General features: G+C 38.3%; 1 protein-coding gene across 2 annotated transcripts in view; it reads left to right on the top strand.

Moving 5' to 3' along the window:
• CPNE4 (copine 4) overlaps positions 1 to 22,454 on the top strand; it is a 236,999-nt gene that overhangs the window by 187,862 nt on the left and 26,683 nt on the right. For both annotated transcript variants that reach the window (XM_075083384.1, XM_075083383.1), the window contains exons 9-11: positions 2,126 to 2,212; positions 2,816 to 2,875; positions 9,395 to 9,528. In XM_075083384.1, the coding sequence (XP_074939485.1) occupies positions 2,126 to 2,212; positions 2,816 to 2,875; positions 9,395 to 9,528 (281 nt within the window). The remainder of the gene's footprint in view (positions 1 to 2,125; positions 2,213 to 2,815; positions 2,876 to 9,394; positions 9,529 to 22,454) is intronic.

The following is a 22,454-nucleotide window of genomic DNA, read 5'->3' as shown; positions in this document are numbered from 1 at the left end:
GATGCTGGGAGTCTGGTCATGGGCACAGATTTTTGTCCCCTGAAGTAGTGTTCTATGCTGCTTTGGTCCTTATATAGTGTAAACGTCTTCCAGGAACCAATTACATGAACATATATCAGGCTTAAATAATCCTTTTCCCGAAGAGAGGAATTATGTGCATAGTGTGAGGATTCATATAGGTCAGGCCTTGTTTAAATATACACATTAAAAAGTGTTCATGTTGGGGGATGATAAAATTAAGAAAGTGCACCTTAGACGTTCAGGGGAAAGCGGTGAGGTCTCTCCAGTGTAGTTCAGTGTCAAAGGGAAGAATATAAATCCTGACTATTTTTTTCTCACTATTTGATATATTACAGTTTTGTTATATATACAGACAGCACAATTTCTCTGTAGGAACACTTCCAGTAAGTTTGGAGACAACTGTATGCTAAATCATTTTGCCAGGAGCAACGTATCAAGATGTGAGTGGGCAGTGCTTTTGCCTCGCTGTCAGATTGCTTCCCCAAATATGAGCTTATTGCGCTCTGGTGTTGTGTCACAGAGGCCTCTCTTTACATTGAGAGAAGGACTTTTATTTCTTAAGCCTGACTGCTTCTCTTGAGTAGAGAAAAAATGTTTACGGAGGATTTCCCCTGAACATGTGGGCCTGTGTCTGTCTGTTTTCTCAGTTGGAAAATTCATTTCACAAGACAAATAATTGAGCTGTAGGCTAACTGGGAAAGCAAGCAGATGTGCTTCCTGCAGTTGGAACATTTTTTTGTCTTTTCCCATTCTTCACTCTGTGACCTGTGTCAGTAACACAGTGATAAAAATACTCCTCTCCTGTGCAGAAAAGGTCTCATGTTGCTCCAAAGCCATATGTTTTCCTTCCCTTTTTTGATATTTGACAAAAGCTCTAAGTTTTAAATACTTCAGAGACATCCCAATAATTGCTGTTAAGCAATGATTTAAAGCTTGATGATATTACTGGGGCTGTTCATAAAGTAAAAATGATTTTATGTGCTCAAACACTTTGCTCAGATCCTATATGAAGGTCTTCACTCCAGACAAAGTATTGTAACAATTAAGACAGATATGTTTCATTTCAAAATGTCATAACAGGGATTTTTAGATAATAGATCATCCTGGTTCCCTTTGGAGATATATTCTTTATGTTACCCAACAACATGATCAGCTCACGTGTTTTCTCCCAGCGGCTTGAAAACAGCACTCTGAAAGAAAATACTAATGTTCTTAACCGTATTTAATAACATTACCTGTACAAATCTGGATTTGGAAATGCCAGTAGACATTTGCATGTACAAACATATATTTTAGTCCTGCAGTAAGATGCATGAATAACGTGTAGTCATTAGAGGTCAGGGTCTGAAAGCCTGGCCTTATCAATCTGATTGAAACCGGAGGAGGGCAGAACATTTCAAATGGAAATCAGTAAGACTCTAGGAGATGTTATGATGGGAAAAAGACAACAAGGTAGGACTATTTGCTGTAAAATTGACTATTTAAATAAAATTAATCACAACATTTTCAAAAAGGAGTTTTAATATATTCTTAGGGATACTTTTCAAATATATCAGAAATTAGTTAACTGCACCTTTATGCATACTTTAGTATTTTCATAAGTTTTTATTTTACTGTCAGACTGTCTTCCAAGGGAGAGCGAGACAATCTCTGATTAGGACTTTTCTATTAATGAGTTTAATACAAAACACCACTGTTACTGCGTAAGCAGTTTTTTAGTTGATACAATGCATTGGGTTGCTCCCTCCAGTATTTTCATTTGTATTAAGTCCCCTCTTTTTTTCTTCTCTTAAATGATCTCAAAAGATTCTCAACCTTGCTTATGTAACACCTGAACCTACAAGACTACAAGACGACAACACACAAATCTGAATGTCTCTCTCAGTGCTGTGTCCACACGTATATGTTTGAAGACAGATGTTTGCCCTGGGTCTTTTTCTATTAAGATCATTCTCTGCATAGTGAATGGTTTTCATTTTTTCTTCTGTGTGCACCATTATTTGATAGGATTTATTCAACCGTGGAAATCAGACAATGCCGTTTTTGTTAAGTATTCAATTCGTCCATAATTTTTCCTTCAAGCGGTGACTGCTATTTTTCACAGGTACAATGGGAATGCATTAACCCCAAGTACAAAGCAAAGAAGAAGAATTACAAGAACTCAGGCATTGTCATCCTTAACCAGTGCAAGGTAAATAGGTGTTTTGTTCTTTGGCTGTTTCTTTACTAACCTCTCACCAATATGTTTTAATGGTGTTTGGAAATGTAGACAACAAAGTGGAACTGCCTGTGGAATAGCGATGAAAACTGATCCACTACAAAAAGTAAAGACAAGGATTTGAACCCCACAAGTAAGCTGACGGTCCCCAACTCTCCTTTTTCATTTCTCTTGCCCTGTCCCTGCTGTTGTGCAATGGAGTAGGCAGTACTAAACTCTTAAACCTACAGGCTTGTCAATTGGCCTTTTGTGTGTTTCCCTTCTAATCCTCCCATCATTTCTACAAAATTGTTCTTCCTCCTCCTAAACCAATAGCAAAAATTCCACTGACTTCCCACTGAGAAGGAGCAGAGCTTGGTTCTGCTTTTGATGTGAATTTTCCTTTCTGTAGTTTTAGAATTTTGATATTTTCTCTGTTTACATTTTTGTTTCTGTCTTAAACTATATTTAATGCTTTCTTCCTTTACCTTGTTTTCAGTTGGTCCCTCCCCTCCTTCCAATTTATTTTTTTCAGGCAGTTCTCTGATGTTTCAGCAGTACACAGCTAATCTGAATGTCTTGCTTTCTTGTTTGCAGATCCACAAGATGCATTCTTTCTTAGATTATATCATGGGAGGCTGCCAAATACAGTTTACAGTAAGTGTCTTACTCCTCTAAGTTGTTTTGAAGAAAGGGAATCCCCTTAGATACTGATTTATTACTTCCACAGAGAAATGATTCTTACATGCCATTCCTTGGTAAATTATTAAGGTCTTCTTGCAAAATGTATTAAGCCTGGAAAATAAAACTATGCTAATGCAGTAAGATTTTTCTTGCGCATGCTGATTTACTTTTATGTTTGGCAGCAAAGACAATCATGTTGCAAAAAGTAAGGAAAACTTCATACAGGGATGAGAAGCTAAGCTGGTGTAGTCCCATGGATTCCACCTGAGCTATGCCCTGTCCCAAAAGCTGGAGAACTGAATTAGCCCCTGTGACAGTGCTGACTGGCCTTTGGCTTTTGAGCTTCAGTTTGTTCACAAGAGTTTCAAATAAATTTCCTTGCTGGGACTGTGTCACAGGGTGGGATTACATCACATCTGCCTTTAGCTACTTAAATGTTAGATGTCTTGTTCATCAATCCTATGGGCCAGTCTTCCTTTCCAGAAGGAATCTGCCATTACAGCAAACTGTTTCCCCTCTAATGGTGCCATACATAAAGTCACAGGCAGAGAGATAGTCCAGCCAGGGACCTGTCTCTGTCAGTCAGGCATAAATGCTAGGGTAAATGCTGATGTTTTGTACCTCAGCCATAACTACCAGCAGTAAGGTGGCACTACAGGGGGACAAGGTCATAACTTAGAGCAAATTCAGAGGCTATCCAATTCAAGGAACAGGGGATAAAGTGATTTGTAGAGCTCTCTATAAACAGAAATACAATATTTTGCACTTCCAAATAACCATTTTTAGAAACATTTAATGTTCTGTGCATGTAATCTTTTTTTTTTGTTTTGTTTTGGGGGGAGTATTTTGAATCTGGGAAGTAAAGTAAAATAAAATAAAATAAAGTATCAGTATTTCCCACAGCATAGGAGTACAGATTGTGGTTCACTTCCAGTCTGGTTTATGTGACTTCTAATTTCATGCCAGTTACAAGGATAAAATCTAAAGCTACAGGGTAATATTCTTCTTCTGGAGGGCTTTTCTTTTCCTGTAGCACCCTGCCCTGTTTCTGCTCCCAGGTATCAGGTGTCAAACAGTGGATGTTACTGAAATGTTCCATTTATCTTTTCCCAGACAAGCCTTCATTTTCCAAACAGATTTAACAAAAAAAGAAATATTTTTCTTTTGTCCCAACAGAAAGTTCCAGCAATAGCAGCAGCTTTAGAAAGTAGTGAATTGTCTCCTTGTGTACAAGTCAGCTTTTTGAGGTGTAAAACATGCATTTGCCAGTACAACTCACAAACTCATTTGATAACACTCAGAACTGGGGTTCCTGTTTCTGGTTTTGAAGGAAATACCTACTGTAGTCGACAAAGATCTTTATAGTTGTCTTCTCTCAAGCAAAGCATCCTGTATAACTACCTCTGCCTTACCCAGTTTCTTCTTCTGTTATCCCCACATGCCTGCAGTGCCCATTTCTGCTCCAAACCTGGAACTTGCTAATCCCTGGAAACCCCTTTAATTTGTCTTTCCTCACATTTCCTCCCTAAAAATATGACTGGAAGAACTCAATTATCAAATGTGTTCAAGGTCATTAGCAGAATGTCTTAAAATAGTATTTAAAAGCCTCTTCTAACCAGGGCAGGTGCTTAAGCATATGCAAAGACTGGTTAATACACATTTCCCACAAGTCTAGCACAAGCACAGGAGCATTGTAACAATAAGAAAGTGTCTAGGGATATACATATTATTATGTTATAGCTGTGCTTTTCAAACTCTTTTGGATTCCTCCCAAATGTTTTCCAATGGAAGAGCAAGCCCTCATACAGTGCACTGAAGGGTCGTAGCGGTCTGCTTCCCTTTCATTTACTTCTAGCAGACTTCCTAGTTAACACGCTGTGAACTACAAATAGAAAACTGCTGTGTTAAAATGGATTTCTTGATATATGACTGATAGTATTGCTTCTACTATATTTTAATATTTTATTTTTCTGAAACGAAACAAAGCTTTTCATAGTAGGAAACTTAGGTAAACTCATCTGCAAGGACCAGCATAAAGGAAATGAAAGATGCATTATACTGTGAACTGCAGAGATCCCTGAATTACTGCTGACCTCAATGGTAAATCCACCAGCTAAAGAATTGTGTAAACTCATCAATACCAGTTTTCAACCTATATGGACTCAGGGCAAGCTGTTGTGGATGTCTCTCTGCCTATATCTCTGTTCATGCCTATCCTAGTGGTTCTACTTTATGATCACCACAAGCTGACTGTCTGCATATTTTACTTCCTCCTACCTCAGTTGCACCAGTTCCCAGTGCTGACAGCACAGACTGGTTGTGAGATGTGTTGCTGTTTCCAGAAATGTGTCAGAGATTCTCCAGTGGGCACTGAAGCAAAAGGGTGCAGCCCACAGGGGCAATATTCAATGCTCCCTTGCTTTCTGCACACATCATGCGTTCTCCTTTCCACATAGTCCTAATCTGGCGAATTCAGACCACTGAAATAGAGGAGGCCTATTCCTTCTACCTTCCCAGATCTCCATTTCTTTTAACTGGAATGGATCTGGAATTGTTTGAAACTCTCCTGGTACATGTACTGTTGTTGTTGTCTTAATATTAATGGCATTTCTATTCAGTTCATGCTGTGTACAGGCAGTACGACACAATTGTGATTTGAAAGAGCACTTGCTGAGGGAGGGAAACTGGGATGCTAAGCATATATTTGATAACAAAAAGCTGTAGTATGATGTATCTGCTAATTTAAGGCACTAATGAAGGCTTTGGTAACACCATGCTGTGTGTTCTTGGGATACTTTGTACATCTATTGTAGGAATAGAGTTTGTAGTTAGAAAGAACGTCTCAGAAAAATGAAAGTAAACTTTTCCTTCACTTTAAAACCATTTATTAAGAAGCTTTCATCCATAGAGATCAATAGTGCTGATTCCAGTTCCCTACTTTTATGCACTGCTTATTGCAAAACGCTGTATCTCTTATCAGACAGAGATCCCTGCTGCAGAAGAAATGCTCAGAAGTTGGCAGTGCAAATGGGTCTGTAGTCAGAAGACATTTTCATCACTTTAGGAAATACAGCAGAAAGGATATGTAAAATGCATAAAAGGAACTGTAATAGAAAGATATATTGGACAGATTCTCTCTTAAGCAGGTCACAGTGCTGGGCAGGCTGATTCGTTGCTGACAGATCTAGCAGGGGGTCCAAGCTATATAGGATGTTTTCAGTTCCTTACCCTTTTAAAAGGCTAAGGAAAAAAGAAGTACTAGAAGTGTAGTTATTGCTATGTTGTGTTCTTATTTAGCTGTGGGAAGATGACTGGTACCTTTAAACTGATACATTTAAGATTTGAAAGATTCCTACTTGCTGCCCACATATTAACTCAGTTGTGATATTAGCCTAGCTTCTGTGATACGTTAGTTTTACAAATCCTATCCTACTCGTTTACACAAGACCTTGGTACTACCAGGTAATGCTAAAATAGAAATGCTCTGCATTGTTAGCTTGAATCGTGGCAAGTAACAGCAAACATCTTAAAAGTCCTTCCCTTGGTAATCAGACATAGATTTGGATCAAAGTCAAGTACAGTGCATCCAAGTACAAATATTCATAAAGGCATCATCATAGGAAATTAGGATATTTTTTGTTTATCAGCAGATCTCTACTACAAGGACCATTTCCAAAAAAGGAAGATTGTTTTGCAGAGGGTTTTTTTCTTTTTCAAAACTAGCCAGACTTTTTTTACAAGCTCATGAAACCCACTGCTTATTCCTACGCTGTGCTTTTGTTTTCAGTTAAAAAGCATTTAGCCATGACTAACAGACATGAAGGAAGATTTGTCCAGTTCTGTCGCGTGTGTCGCTCCAGCCCCATTAATGTCTACTTTGGGGTTATCGGTGAAAACACCTACTTTTAATAATTTTACAGTAATGCCCTCTGTTTCCCCATCATACAGTGAAATTTTTGCACTTTTTATAATCTGAACAAAAAAACCCTAAATTAATATCAAAAAAAGTATACATATTTTTAGGAAAATACGCACACTAAGATTTTTTAAAAATAAGTGTCCCAAAACTAAGCTATTCCGTATCAATGTCTATGGATTTAACTTAGGTTTCACAAACCACTAGTGTTTCTTTCTTCCTCAGTTATGCATGTGCATGCAAGTGAGAACATGTGAGGTTATCCCATTAATTTATTCAAGTTAAATCAAGCTATCATTTTTGGAAAATGCTCGGTGTAGAAAACAGACTCACTGCTTCAGTGCATGAACAGTGAGTAAGGAAGTGGAGGTAAAAGATTGCTTTATTTGCAAGCCAAATCAATCTCATATCTCCTGACCGAAATGTGGTGAGGTATGGGAGGTTCATAGTTGATCAAGGCGACAAAGGGCTTTCCAAGCTATCTAGAGCCCAGTAAAAAATATTTGTCTTCAGCCAAGAGTTAGAGGTGGGAAATCAGAAATTGTGGGGAAAAGCCATGTTGGGCTGACCCAGTATGATTTTTCCCTTTTAGTTTTTAGCAACAAAAAATAAGTTTCAGGAGGACTATCATTTTCTTAAGGGAGAATTAAAATGTCATATTTCGTTTTCAATTTATAGCTGCATAAAATAGTCTTCCCTGTGCCAAGCAGAGGCTCCAGCTGGGGAAGCTACACATTCGCATAGGCAAGCTGGGACTTCAAAGTTCTTTTTGCAGCATTCAGCAAGGCCCTTACCTGTCAACTGCACTGTAAAACTGAAAATGGAACTCTGTGCATTTGAATATATTGAAGATCCAGGTATAAAGGGTGTTTTAGAGGAAGAGGTCATTGGAAAAAATCACAAGGAAGTTTATAAATGGCTTTGTTCCCTCTATGACACCCTTTGGATTTCTTGTTGCTACTTTTAGGAATTCCTAGAAAGCAGCATCAGAAATTCTGAAGAGGGCTTTCTGTTCCATGACAGTCATACCATAGGGAGATATGAGGTTCAACAAGGCTAAGTGCTGCAAGGTCCTGCACCTGGGTCGGGGCAACCCCCAGTACCAATACAGGCTGGGGGATGAAGCAATTGAGAGCAGCTCTATGGAGAAGGACTTGGGGGCACTGGTGGATGAAAAGCTGGACATGAGCCAGCAATGTGAGCTTGCAGCCCAGAAAGCCAACCGTATCCTGGGCTGCATCAAAAGCAGCGTGGCCAGCAGGTCGAGGGAGGTGATCCTGCCCCTCTGCTCCGCTCTGGTGAGACCCCACCTGGAGTGCTGCGTCCAGCTCTGGAGCCCTCAGCACAGGAAGGACATGGACCTGTTAGAACGGGTCAAGAGGAGGGCCACAAAAATGATCTGAGGGATGGAATGCCTCTCCTATGAGGACAGGCTGAGAGAGTTGGGGTTGATCAGCCTGGAGAAGAGAAGGCTGTGGGGAGACCTTATTGTGGCCTTTCAGTACTTAAAGGGGGCTCATAAGAAAGATGGGGACAAACTTTTTAGCAGGGCCTGTTGCAATAGGACAAGGGGTAATGGTTTTAAACTAAAAGAGGGTAGATTTAGACCAGATATGAGGAAGACTTTTTTTACAATGAGGGTGATGAAACACTGAAACATGTTGCTTAGAGAGCTGGTAGATGCTCCATCCTTGGAACGATTCAAGGTCTGGTTGGACGGGGCTCTGAGCAACCTGATCTAGTTGAAGATGTCCCTGCTCACTGCAGGGGGGTTGGACTAGATGTCTTTTAAAGTTCCCTTCCAACCCCAACCATTCTGTGATTCTAAGAAGCATGCCAGAATATATCTTCAGTGAGAAGTATAAAGAGAATTTTAAAAGGGAGAAATGACTTTTAAGATGATTCATTAATATTTGCTTTTGCATTGAATCCTTCCCACAGTCTTCTTTAAGCCTTTTCAACACAAAAAACTGTACATGATTCAAGCTTTATTTTACCCTGCAGCTCACCTTTAAGCTTGCTACTTGCTAGTATCTATGAAATTGGGAGGGTTAATTATTTAATCCTTAGGTGTTTTGAAGATAAAAAATACCAGACAGGCAATATCTACTGCTATTACTACGGTGACAGTAAGGTTTAAAATAGCTGAGATATGTTCCTAACTGGAGCTTTAATTTTTAGTTTTAGTAGGGCTTTTAACTGCCTTGGGACATTTTTGCTGCACAGCTTTTATGTCCTAAACATCACCTGAGCTGGAATAATTTAATTAAGTGTGAGAACCTAGAGATAGTTAATTTGATTCATCTGTATTAGAACATAAATTTCCACACAGAATAATAATGCAGTTCATTTTTTTCTAATGATGCCATTTTAGGTTTATTATCTCTTATTTTATAAGCTGTCATTTATTTTTAGACATATTTATCAATACTATCCTAATTCAAATTTGAAGCAGGATGCTATAAAATGACCATTGCTTTAAGGCTGCAATCTCTGCAGAAAACTGTTTCTGTTTGGCGTGGGTATACTTGTGCCCAGAAGAGCTCCACAACACATTGACTTTTCTTCTTTTCCAGGTAGCTATAGATTTCACTGCATCAAATGGTGATCCTAGGAACAGCTGCTCACTGCACTACATCCACCCCTACCAACCCAATGAGTACTTGAAAGCATTGGTAGCTGTTGGAGAGATTTGCCAAGACTATGACAGGTAAATAACCACATTTGATAACAGAGTTGCCTTTAGAAAGTGTTTTCACAGTGTGAAATCAATGACTGCCTGCTGCCAGCTGCAGTAGCTCCATGTTTAGTCATTTAAGAGAAATGACTGCACGTCACAAAGATTAGTGTACCTTAACACGCTTTTGAGAGTGACGGTGGGTTTCAGTTACCTTCATGGTAATGAAAGGCCCGGTTCTTGGCTGTTTGGCAGATATGTGTGTTAAGTTTCAGGTTTGTATTCACATGCCAAAATTGCATGTTTGAGTGGATTTTTCATTTGTGTTAAATTTGAAGCCCGTTTTGCAGAGGCTGATAGTATCCTTTCTGATACACTTGGAAGTCTGGTTCTGTCCCATCCTACAGAGAAGTGTTCCCGATATTTCTTGTTTGAAATGGAATTGGTAGCTGCCTAAACTGTTTAGTGGCCATGTCTATTCTTAGAACTAAATGTGTGGTCCTTTTCAGTGTTCTCCCGGCCTGTTGTCTATTACAGTCTCTTCTAAAATAAATATTAAAATATAGTGATAATGTGTGTATACAACATGCCTTTAAATAAATAAACAAATAAGGCCAAATATGCTTTGATTACATTATGTACTTCTGTTGCTTTCAAATAGGCTGCCTGCTTCTATCAAATTAATTGCCCATTTTAATCTAATTACCAAGTGCATTTACTTTAAATGTTCTTTCTTTGTTGGTGAGGCATAGTATCTTACACAATTATTCTTTCTAATCTTTGCACATGTAATAGACATCCACCCACCACTTTGCATATGCAAATACCAGATCTCAAAAAACCAATGGTATTTCCAGTCAAATTTGAATTATACTTTCTGTATAAATTGTGGAGTGACTTAATACTGTGGTTGGCATGTTCACATGTTGCGTATAACAATTAGCCTGCTCAGAGGCACCTCCATTTGCTCAGTAATGAAATGTCTTCTCAAAGAAGAATGAGGAAAATACTTCCCCAATACAATTTCTGTAAGAATTTGATGATCAAACTTGGTCAATGAGTTTGAGAAAATGAATATTTTAAGTGATTTGATAATCCAGTGATTTAATAATGACCAGCAATAATTCAGTGGTTAAATATCCTTCAAAAAGGGAAAGGAATAAAAAGACCTGGGTTATGAACACAGCTTTTTTTATTTTATCACTTAAGGTGTTTTTTTTAAGAAAATGAAATAGTAAAGAGGCACAGGCCCTCCTGTATGGAGATATTAATCCCAAATCAGGATTTTCCTCCCATTATAGCATATTCCAATCAGTACAAAAAATAGTGGCCAGCCATTTTTTAAATGAAATCATCAGCATCATTCAGTTCTATTGTACTGCAGAAAATGCCTATTGATGCTAATCAGCACATCTAAGGTTGTATGAGCTATGGACCAGGGCTGAACAAAAACCAGAATTTCTTTTTCCAGGGAAACATCACCTTTCTGGCATGTGTTTGACCTATACATGCTCTTAAGTTGTGACACTATAAATACATTCGCATGGGCAAGTTGATTCAACACGGTCAATGCTTTCTGATCAAAATGTCAAGGGAGGACCTTTTCTTTATACTTGCATGTTTTGAATCCAGCAAACTGGAAATGAAAACTTATAATTTCTCTAAAGAAGAAAAGAAATTGCAAGGAGGAAACCTTTTCACAAAATAATCTACAGGTTCTGTATAGGAGTTCTTTTTCTGTTTAATTGCAGCCTTGAGACATATGAGCATATATGACCTATAAAGCAAATCTTCTGTATATACACTTTAAAAAAAGAGAGTTTCAAATTCAGTTAAAAATAAAAATGTGGCACAGATCCATAATTGCTCTAGTGATCCCAGTTGTGCTTCAAATACTGGAGTAGGATTTCTGTTTCCAGGTTAAGATCAGGCAGAAGTGAAAAGAGTTGGACCCGCTGAACCTAAGGGCTGTTTAGAGCCAGTGTCATCATTTGCATAGGGGCATGTCTTTAATATGATTAAAATATAAGCCCACAAAGAGGGCAGTGCTCTTACCTGAACTTTCATAGTTTGTACCCAGCAATTATCTCTAATAGGCAGAACTGGATTATTTCAATCCAAACCACAGAAAATGAAGTAGTTTTCATTGAGTCTCAGGATTATTGTATTTACATCAAATGAAAGAATAGTTGGTATAAAGAAAACTCTGTTGTTTGCAATGCTTTTTGCATTCCAGTATCACAGCTGTTGAATGCTAAGTACTTTTGCTACACTTATATACCAAAAGACAGCTTTTTTTATATTGGGGGGGGGGAAAGCACCTATGGCTATTACTTAAAATACTTCTGTAATTAGAGACATTCAAATTTATTTGTAATTTGGGAGGAATTGGATTGGCAAGTAATATATAGGATACTATACTCAAAAGCCAAAATTTTCTTTTATGTACTCTAGTTCTGTTGATCAAGCCAAATCTTCTCATAATCTAGGTTTCTGTACATATCAGCCTCACATAATGTATCCCTAAGTAATTAATGCTCTAAATTAAGTGCTGCCTCACATCCCTTGAAACAGTGGAATAATCCCTGTTCATCCAAAAGCCCATTTATCTGTATGGTTCAGAGATTCTTGAAACAGTTAAGTGAATAGCACTGTTCTGCGTAGTTAAGCGTGAAAGAATAAGATTCATTCTTTTATCAGCAATATTCAGAGAATGAGAAATAGACTTTGATTATTATCCTGATTGTAGAAACGCTGCACTCCTGTAGGAATAGGCCAATCTGATAATGGTATAGGAAATGGAAGAGTTGTTCACCTGCACAAAAGACTTAATACTTTAACTATATGGTGGAATTGTTTCAGGCTTTAACAACATTTGTCATAAGACAGAAGATAAAGTTTGTGTGTGATATAATCAGTAGCTAAGCAACAGCAGCAATGGATCATAAAGGAGAAGCATTCATTAGTTTTAAGGAATTAGGCTCTAAAATGTAGTTTGAAATACTGGAAAGGGGAAAACATATTAAAAACTTATTATTGAAAACATTTGGTAAAATAAGCAGCCAGCTCAATGGAGAAGAATTTATTTTAAGATAAATGAGTCATGGATGTTTAAAGATGACTTCATGAAGCAGTAAGTGAGAAATATATATTTCCATTTGAACAATTTCATAAGCTTTCTCTTATATAAAGAATTATATCATTGGCATAATTTTACCTTCAAATTGAGCAAGTCTACTCCACCTTTTTGTAGCATAGGGAAACCAATGAAAATGATGAAAAATCATTGGGCACTGAAGTTTTTAATATTAAAAGGACCTGAGTCCATTGTTATTCTTTACTTCAGTAATTTCAGCATTGAGTTCTCTGGATCAGAAGTCAAATCAAGTGGTTTCTGATAACCAGCAATATCAGCCTAGCCAGTATCCTCAAAAAATCAGTTGATCACTACCAAATGTGTGTATATTCCCTCTGCATGTTTTGAACAATGAGTCAGCAAGTGTACTTAAGGCGAATGAGCTCTCTGTGCGCTACTTCTAACCTTCACCAACTCTGAACAGTGTTTTTGGCCACCCTTTTGTTTTGGAGCCTAGTAGAGACCCCTTCAAGAGAACTCTATTTTCAAAGGATAGATGGCAGGTGTCTTTACTGGTTGAAAATGCAGATATAAGGAAAGACAAATTCATTCATCAGTTGAAATATCATACCTGTGAACCAGAATCTTATAAAAGCCATGAAACTTTTTAAGTTATATAGTAATAATTTTGAACATGTCCTGTTCTCCATGGCAACTGTTCCCTGAATACTTTTCATTTGTGTCACAAAACTGTCCCCTGCTCAGCATGGAACAACACTACTTTGTAAGCCAGAGAAGCTTATGGCTAAACTGGGAAATCAGGGAATGTTTCCTTTCCCCTGTGCCCCAGCATAAGGTCTGGCCATGTCCTGACCGCAAGTCAGGATGTGCCCTACCTCTTCTCCCTTCCCCTTCACACATCCTGGCTTCCATCAAAAAAAAACTGAGGCACGTGGACAGGGAGGAGCTCCAGTGCTCTGCAGGAGAATGTGCCATTTGAATAACGGCAGGGACACCATGCCTGCAAGCCACACAGCGCAACACAGCTGCCTTGTGTAAGTGAAAGTCAGCAACCAAATAGTACTGGGATGTGCCCTCAGCACATATACATGAACATTGACACGTCTGTTTCCATTATTATAATCTGGAAACATCTGCGAAAACTAGTATCTATAGTTAAAACAAGTACTTTTCCCAAGATAGGTGCAGGTGTGCTATGAATCTCTCATGTAAGCACCTAAAGCAACATACCTAGACACACACAAATATATATATATATATATATATATGTATATACAACTAGAGTTTTACTCATGTGTGTATAAATATAGGTATGCATATAATATATCAGTATTATATATACTTACATATATATGATACGTATTGTTAACACTTAACCATGCAGTAAAAAAAATTATTTCTTTTTAGGCTGTTTTATAGCTTCCCTCTCTGCAGAGCAAAGTCGTAAGTCACAATAATAACAGTTCACGCAGTTTATTAAAATGGCTGGTCCTTTGATCTTAATGATTTGTTTTACTAGTGCTGAAATACAACCAGCTAGCAATGAGTGTAGCTCATCTTTCATTCTGCAGTGATTGCGGTCTCTCACAAAGGAAAAAGGGCTGGAATGGGAATGTAAATATCTTGTTTGTAAGGATAAATGCTGTTACATGCACACAGCGCTAAAGGCTGAGATCACTCCTAAATGAGCTTACATTATTACAGGTTTTATTGGTGAGTGAAGGCCATGGCAGGACTTGCAAATCTGCTCCACAGTTTGAAATCTGATTTCTGCAGTTAGTAGCTTTCCTTTCTCTTCTGCTTATTAAGAATCTCATTGTATTACATTAAAGATTTATCTTTGCATTAAAACCTCTGTTCTGATTCAGCAAGACACTAGAGCTTATTATCTGATCCCACTGAATTCAGTCTGACTCAAGCAAACACCAAAGTATTATGCAAAATATGGATGGTACTAAGACGGAGTTAAGAGTTTTACTGAATTTGAGCTTTCTTGTTACTTGTTCACCCCACACCCAAATGTTCAGTGCCTCCCAGATATGATCTTTATGATTAATTAATGATCTTTATGATTAATTTTTACACAGTTTTATATTTGTGCATACATTCAGAGTTTTTCACTGGATTAATAAAAAGCGCTCACAAACATGTGTAAGAATCAGCTTTTGTGTGGTCAAATCAATACTCATACCTTGAAAAAGACAAAGGTTAAATGTGTTTTATCAAATACTTTTAAGCATTTGTTGCATTGGATATTTGTGGAAGTTCCCATTTTTGATGGGCCACCCCCATTCTATCTATGCACCCAATTCATGATTCCATAGTTTTGTAAAATGATGTCATAAAATTGGTCTTCATATTATTTGTATTCAAAATCTATTTCAAAAATCAGTTCTTAATTATTTTAAATCTCTGCCTTTTTATTCACTCTTAAAGATACTGCAGACTTTTTTTTTATTTCCAAGAGCCCTTGAAACACATGGAAGATAAATTCTGTTTCCTGACACTAATGTTCTTTTTCATTTAGGCAAATAGCCTCCTTAATTCTAAATACTCAAGTAGCTCCTTAAAACTGACATTCACACTGAGATCATATGTTAACAAATAAACTGCTTGTGTAAAACACACTTGTCTAGCAACCTCCCCGAAGGCCGCTAATGAGCAAAGAGTACATTATTCCTGCAAAGTGCAGAAATTACTTCTGTAATTAGCTCTGTAAAATACTTAAGAGTGAAAATTTAAAAACTGGGCCACAGTCCACAAAAAAGATACAAGTCCTGAAGTCAGTCTGAGTTTCAACATTAGCTTCTACAATCAATTAATTGCAGCAGTAGCTGACTAGATGCAGAAATTCCTCTTTATGACTTCTTCTTCAGTATTTTAGGGCTGAGCAAGTGTGTTCATTCTGATTGAAAACCGTATATAAAACCTTCCTTCCCTTATGCAGTAAAGTGCACTTGAAAATTAAGAAAGGAAAAAATGAAAGGAGAAAATAAAAAGTCCAGGGTTCCTAGTCCAGCACATCCCTTTCAGCGTAGATCCAAGAAAAAACTAAGTCAGATGAAAGGTCCATCTGTCCCAGAAACACATTTCCTGAGGTACCCAGCAGAGGGCAGTTAGGGAGGAGAAAGAGCACAAGGTATTTATAAAGCAGTACATGTTATGGAAGTCATACATAAATCAGTGCGATTCCCAAATACAAAGGTCAGTATGTACCTAAATGCTGTGGTTTGGATTGAGGCTTTTAAGTGGAGAAGAGATCCCAGAGTTTACACCTTGCATTCTGCTTTATTAATCAGGGCCTCACCCCAGGAATTACTTAACAGGTCCTTCATCCTGAAACTATGTCTGGGTTTGTGGGGCAAGACTCAGAGAGTTACCTTGACTGGAGGGATCTGAATTAAATACCTTCAGTAATTTTGCCAGACACAAGGAGAAAAGCAGAAACTTGCTTTGATAGTAGTTCATTAAAACAGGGGTGAAAGAATGATGCTTAGAATAACTGGCACTATATGCAACATTAAATAGTTCATTAAATCCCTATGCAGAGCTATAGATGTTAAAATTTAATCTACCCATGCAGATCAATAAATAAATATATGTTTAATTATTAAGCATCTTTCTTTATCACTTTAATTACAGAAACAACCTTTCTGGAGCCTGTTAAGCAAAAAAGCTGATTAGCATATCTAAACAAGTTTAAAAACCATGGGGGAAAAGACATGAATCTTTTTATTTAGTGCTTTAATAGGACCAAATTTGCATAGACATACAACAGAAGAAAAATAGAAAAACAGTAACCTATACAGGAAAACTTGTAGCTTATGCTGACCAGTGAGCTCAGGTGTGGGTAAACATACTCTGAAGTGTTTGGATAACCCAGGACTAGAACTGCAGTGGGAAAAAGGAACTGCTAATACTTTTAATCACCAAACTGGACTGAAAATCCTTGGATCTAACTGTTGAGGACCTAGGCTGGCACAATTACTTAATATATACATACACATATTTAGTATTTGCCTTTGCAGAACCTGTATTTGCAGACTGCTGCCACACAGGGACTTCTATAATCACCACTTTTTATCCCAAGAATAGTATAGGAGAATTAGTCTAGTACAACAACTGTGTTGGGAACGTGACTTCGTAACAGTTTCTTTTGCATGTGTACATACATACATTTATATGTGTGTGTCTGTATATATATGTATATATCTGCATGCCTTTTATCTGGGCAGATACTGTCAATTCTTACAGTTCTGCCTTTTCCCTTACCAAGTTTTTATCTTTGTGTCTTCTTTACGCTGCCTCTTCCAGGAACTCAGTTCCTATGTCAGTGTATCAGTCACAAAGGGTCCCTTCCAAGTTTCTTAGCAAAACAACTGCTTCCTCCCCGTGCTTTTCAGAGACTTCTGCTGCATTCTGTCAGCTGGTAGATATATCAAAATCTGAACCTTCTACAGGGCTTTTCTCGGCAGTCTTTACTATTTTTCAATTCATCTTGAAATCTCCTCTGAGGAAGGTCTTTGTTCTGTGCAGTAGTTGACACTTCTTCAGGACTGTGCAGACTGGTAGCATTGGGATTTCTCTGTCAGCATTTCCTTCTGAGGAAAATGATTTGAAGTATAAAACCCTACAAACTGTATGTGAAATTGCATACCACCTACTGCTGTAGAGACTAGACATATGTGTAAATAAATAAGTATTAATAAGTACATAAGCATAAATAAAGGAGGTAGCAATTTATCTTGCTATTTTCACTGATGTCACCTGATACTGATCTGATACATCTTTATTCAATGCAACCACTTCCACAGTTTCAGAAGCATGACTTTCCTCCCTGTATTGTTAAGGATGTAACTATCCTAGTCATCCACTCCATTATATTAGCATATAGCTGGGAAGCAGATTATTCCCATGTGGAAACCTGTCCATCCATAAATAAACATCATGTTCTAAACCTTCTCATGCAAGTTTCCTCCTTTACAGAAAGTGGACACCTTTTGCCTGAGTTGACCTTAACAGGATGTTTGTAGGTCAAATTGCTCTCAGTTAAAGCTAGGCAATTCTCGAGAATTAGGTTCCATTTACTATGTTACTATCCCCTCCGAATTATAGTGAAATTAACGTTGATCAGAGATTCCAAATCAGCAGATGAATGGAAGGTAGTATCCCATTTCCTCCTGCATATTCAGTGATGCCTAGCTGAATGTCTAGTCATCAGTATGTTTCACTTACAATTTTACTCTAACTTGTTTTCATAGTGTTCTTCATTTTGACTTAATGTCATTTTGATTTTGGTAAAATTACATCAACAGCTCATTTGGTCACATTAAATCACAACATAATCTCTGTAACGGTTTTATCCTGCTCATCCTAGAAACCTCATTTGTATCTTGAGAGCATTTGATGAGATATTCCTCTCCCAACATGTCCCTGCATACATATGCCAATGCAGTCCTGTATTCCTCTCTTGCCTGTATCCCCCCTCTTCTTATCTATCCCATAGAGATAGATATTTTCTGATAGAAAATTATCGCAAAGGAAGGTCTCTGACCAACCCTTTCCACTGTAATTTGTAAAAAACAGACAAAATTATGTGCATACGTAGCAAAGCTTTTGTTCTTGAGGTTGCTTTGTGCAGTACACCCTGAAACTTGAAAACCACACTTGTGTTTCAAGAGGGCAGGGCCCCGCCACTGTTCGCTTTGAGGTTCTTCACGATCTGCACCTTGCATGATGGAATTCAGCCTGCTGCCTGCAGTGTCATCTTCAAGTCATATCAGGTTTTAAACATCTGAGATTACAGACTGTGTGAGAATGACCTTTTCAGTGATGGTACAGTTTTACATATATGATCCCACAGATATGCCAATTCACTATAGAGTTAACATTTTGGAAGGTACAGGGACATATATGAAACCCCTTAAAACACATAGGACTTTCTGGAAACTGCCTGGCTGAGAAATTAAATATAACTTGCTGTAGCCTCTGGCAGCATTCCCTTCCCTAGTTTATTCCCAGCTTTAAAGTCCCATTTCTTTTTTGAGATACATTTTACTGAATTGGGTCATTCATGTTGGCATAAATCAGGTCATTGCAATTTATTTGTCATCTTGCAGGGAAGCTTGACATCTTGCCTCACCTTCCTGAGTATGCCATTTTATTAGGCTAGCCTTCTAGCAAGTGATATATCTCACTGCCATTTCATTTTGCTTAACCTACTCCTCCCCCAAGCTCCGATGACTTTTTTTTTCTGTGGGTATTTACCTTTCCCCAGTCTAGGAATCTCCAAGTTCACTTGATATTTTTACCCTGTAGAGCTCCTTTTGCAATTCTTTTAATGTTAACAAGGGGAAGTTTAAATCCATTGTACCTGGATTTGGCTTTGATAGTTATTTCATGAGTTGATGCTTTTCAGTGCTTAGCTTCAGGGAATTTATATTCCCCTGCTTCATTAATTATTTCCCCCGCAGGTGAGACCGGCATTCCCTCATATTCTTGAAACCCAATTACATGACAATATCTGTTTCTCAGTATTCAGCAGAATCCAGCTCCCCAAAGGTGACTAAAAGCTGTAATTAAAGATAGTGAATGAATCTTAATATCAGGATTTTGCATAATTGTGTAGCATCTCTGCAACAGACCAAAAAATGTAGCTGTTGCAGTGATTTACCATTGATTTGCATGCTCCCACCTCTCTTTTGTAACCAAGATGTATGATAATCAGTTCATTCCTGCTGCTCCATTAAAAATCACTGTGCTTTGTGGACTGGATGCCAAACCTTGTTACGTACAGTGCAGGTTTGATTAAACACGCGGTAACTTGGCCAAAACCAGAGATGTGGTTGTATCGAACCAGGCACAACCGCACAGTGAATATGTGGTGACAGCGTAGTGGTTCCCCAGAGAAGAGTACAGATTAGGGGGAGAAAACACTGCTGCTGCTGAACTCTTGCAGTCTTTCTGACTCTTTCTGACTGGGGCAGGTGGAGAGCTGGACCACAGCCCGGCTCTACCCCTGGCCCATCCTGGAGGAGCAAAGGTGGCTGCGCAAGACTGCAAGGGGTGAAGTGGATGGGCTCTAGTCCTTTCCACATAATGGTTTTATTTAGCCCTATTCCATCACACAGATCATGTCCTTTATTTACCTAGCTGTGCTTGCAAAGCAGGAACTGAAAATGTTTAAATATTTCAGATTATTTCTGTATTTTCTTTGGAACTGCTGTTAATCCCTGTAAGCTGTTATGACTCAGAATTTACTGGCATCAAGCCCTTCTCAGATAAGTCCTAAATAATATACTCAGGAACATGATTCATTCATATGCTTTAGAAAAGAAACAGTTCAGCTCATATTCTTCTAGTTCACTCCTTGAACATGAAAGATTACAATTTTAATTGAGTTTAGAGATGACTCTATTTTGTTGGTGGCATTTACTGTTCTCTCCTTTTTCTTTTCCTTTCCCTTCCCCTCTCTCCTTTCCCTCTTCCTCTCCCCTTGCCCCATCCCCTTCCTTCTCCCCCTCTTCACATTCACTTTTTTCAATTACATGTGTAACAGACACCCCCTTTTTATTTTTGCAGTTTGAAACTTTGTTCCAACAGAGGAAAGATACCTGATTTTATTACAGGAAAAGTATGTAGAGCAGAGCAGATTCACAGTTTATTCTTATAAGATTGGAATTGAAAATGAAAGGCACAGTAATTGATTTTGCTGCATCCAGCATAGTACTTTAAAAGTAACTCCCTGCTAATTCTGATCTGACCCAAAACCAAAATTACAAGTGACATCTTAATATCCAGGGATCCTAGTCAGTCATATTCCTTGCAATAATTTCAAAGAGCTGTAAATTTAAGATTCTTGGTCATGTGAAACCAAATATGGGTTCTTAGTGTTTCTTCCCTCTCCCTGCCCCCCGGTCCCATGTTTCTTTCTTTTCCCCCCGCTCACTGCATCATTAGTACCACTACTGCTTCTGTGTTGTTCCAGCATAAAGGAAGCAGGTTTTCATGCTTATGCTTTCCAAGGTCAGTTCAGTGGCGTCCATACAAATTGCTGCATTGAGTTCAGGAGCTTACAGGTAGGTACATCTGTAGCTACATACAAAAGGGCTTTCACGAGCCCCAGTAAAATAAGTCCCAAACAACCTGTGTGAGTGGCTAGCTAGAAGTTCATCTTTCAGAATGAATAAATGGGATATAGAATGACTCAGGTCTTTTTCCCCCCTACATTTACTCCATACAATTAAGAACTTAGATTCCCAATTTAGATTTTAAAAAGGAACTAATTTCAGACATCATAGTCCTGGCAGCTCTTGTTTTCCTTTCTGAATACAAGTATTGCCACACTGGTGAATATCTAGCTCTGTCTCCAGCATTGTCTATGCCAGCAGCTTCAGAGGATGTTGCAAATGACTCTCTAATGGCTGAGTAATTAATTTCACCCAGTGGAAGAGTTTTATCTGAATTCTCCTCCTAGGAATAGCAAATCCTTCTCAGAATAAAGCTGAACACCAGGTCTCGATGATACCACATGTCAGGGGGCACCAGTGGTTAATGAGACAAGATTTTGAAATGTTCTTTATTTTGCCTCCACATCTTTATTTTAAACATATTTCTTACCCTCCAGTAAAGGTATCATTATCTGTATCACAATTTACAAAAATTTACTATTTCTTCTATTCATCTCTTTTCCTGTCTGTGCAGCACAGCTCACTGAAATCCCTCTCGTCTCTGCCCCTATTAATGTATTGATTTGTGATTGCGCTTCCTCTGTGTCCACTAGATAGCTTGAAGGACGGTTGACTAAAACTGAGTGTTGTTCCAAAATGATACTCTGTGAGATTGTCAGAATTTATTTTCTGCTATGCATTATGTTACAGCTGAGGTTACCGAGGGACTTTTCTCTAACTGGTTGTATTTCTGTTCAGAAGACTGCATGCAGTCTTGGAGTCCTGACAATTCCTTTCTGTGTGCATTAATTTACATTTACCAATCTGAACACTGAACACTGAACCTGAATGCTCTCCCTGATTTTACCTTTAGGGTATAACCTAGATCTGCTTGGTTTTTGGTATCTTTCAGTAATATATGCGTGTTTGACTGGAAAAAGTACCAGAAGCCATATACATCTATGCTTATCTGACTACTCATGGCCCTTATATAACCAGGTAAAAGTCAAAGTCCAGTGCTTTTGGTTGCTTGATCTTCTCTTCAAGTACTTCAGCTTTTTGAAAATTATGCCAAGTTTTCATTTTCAAGGGAACCTATGTAAAACAAAGAACAATATAAAATGTGAAGTAGATGTGATGGAGTAATTTTGTAAAGATCATGCCAAGCCACAATCCTCTTTTTCTTGCTTGATATTGTAAATTTCAGGTTTTACAGAAAAAGCTTGGTTTTCCACTTCTGTGTTTCTTTCCTGTCCCTTTAGCAATCTGTCTTCAGCAGGACAGTGCAGGCAGTTTCCTTTCATGTGCCAAGGCCTCTCTGGCTAGGTCTAAACAAAACAAGTCAAAGATCCTATTGTGGCCTTAGGCCAAGGACATGACACTGCCCATGTCCTTGTGTCTCAGCTTTCTTCCTCCCAGCACAAACTGGTGATGCCTGAACTGCCATTTGGGAGCCACCTCAGGCACAGCTGTCCCCAGCACCATCCTGGGGAAGTTTCTGGGGGCTGCTGGTTGGCAGGGGCCAGCACTATGCCAGGGAGGGTGCTAACAGACCATGTCCCAGTGCTTCAGCCAGGATCCCAAGCCTATTTTCTGGTACAAATAGAGCTCAAATGTCTGAGCAAGCAACACAAAGGAAAAGAAAACTAGTTCTCACTTTTCTTCTCTGGAGTGAGTTTAAATTACAAAGGAAG

This window comes from Phalacrocorax aristotelis, chromosome 2 (genome assembly GCF_949628215.1).
Source record: "Phalacrocorax aristotelis chromosome 2, bGulAri2.1, whole genome shotgun sequence".
NCBI lineage: Eukaryota > Metazoa > Chordata > Aves > Suliformes > Phalacrocoracidae > Phalacrocorax > Phalacrocorax aristotelis.
Note: the sequence above shows the minus strand (reverse complement) of the source record. Positions and strands in the feature narration are given on the sequence as shown.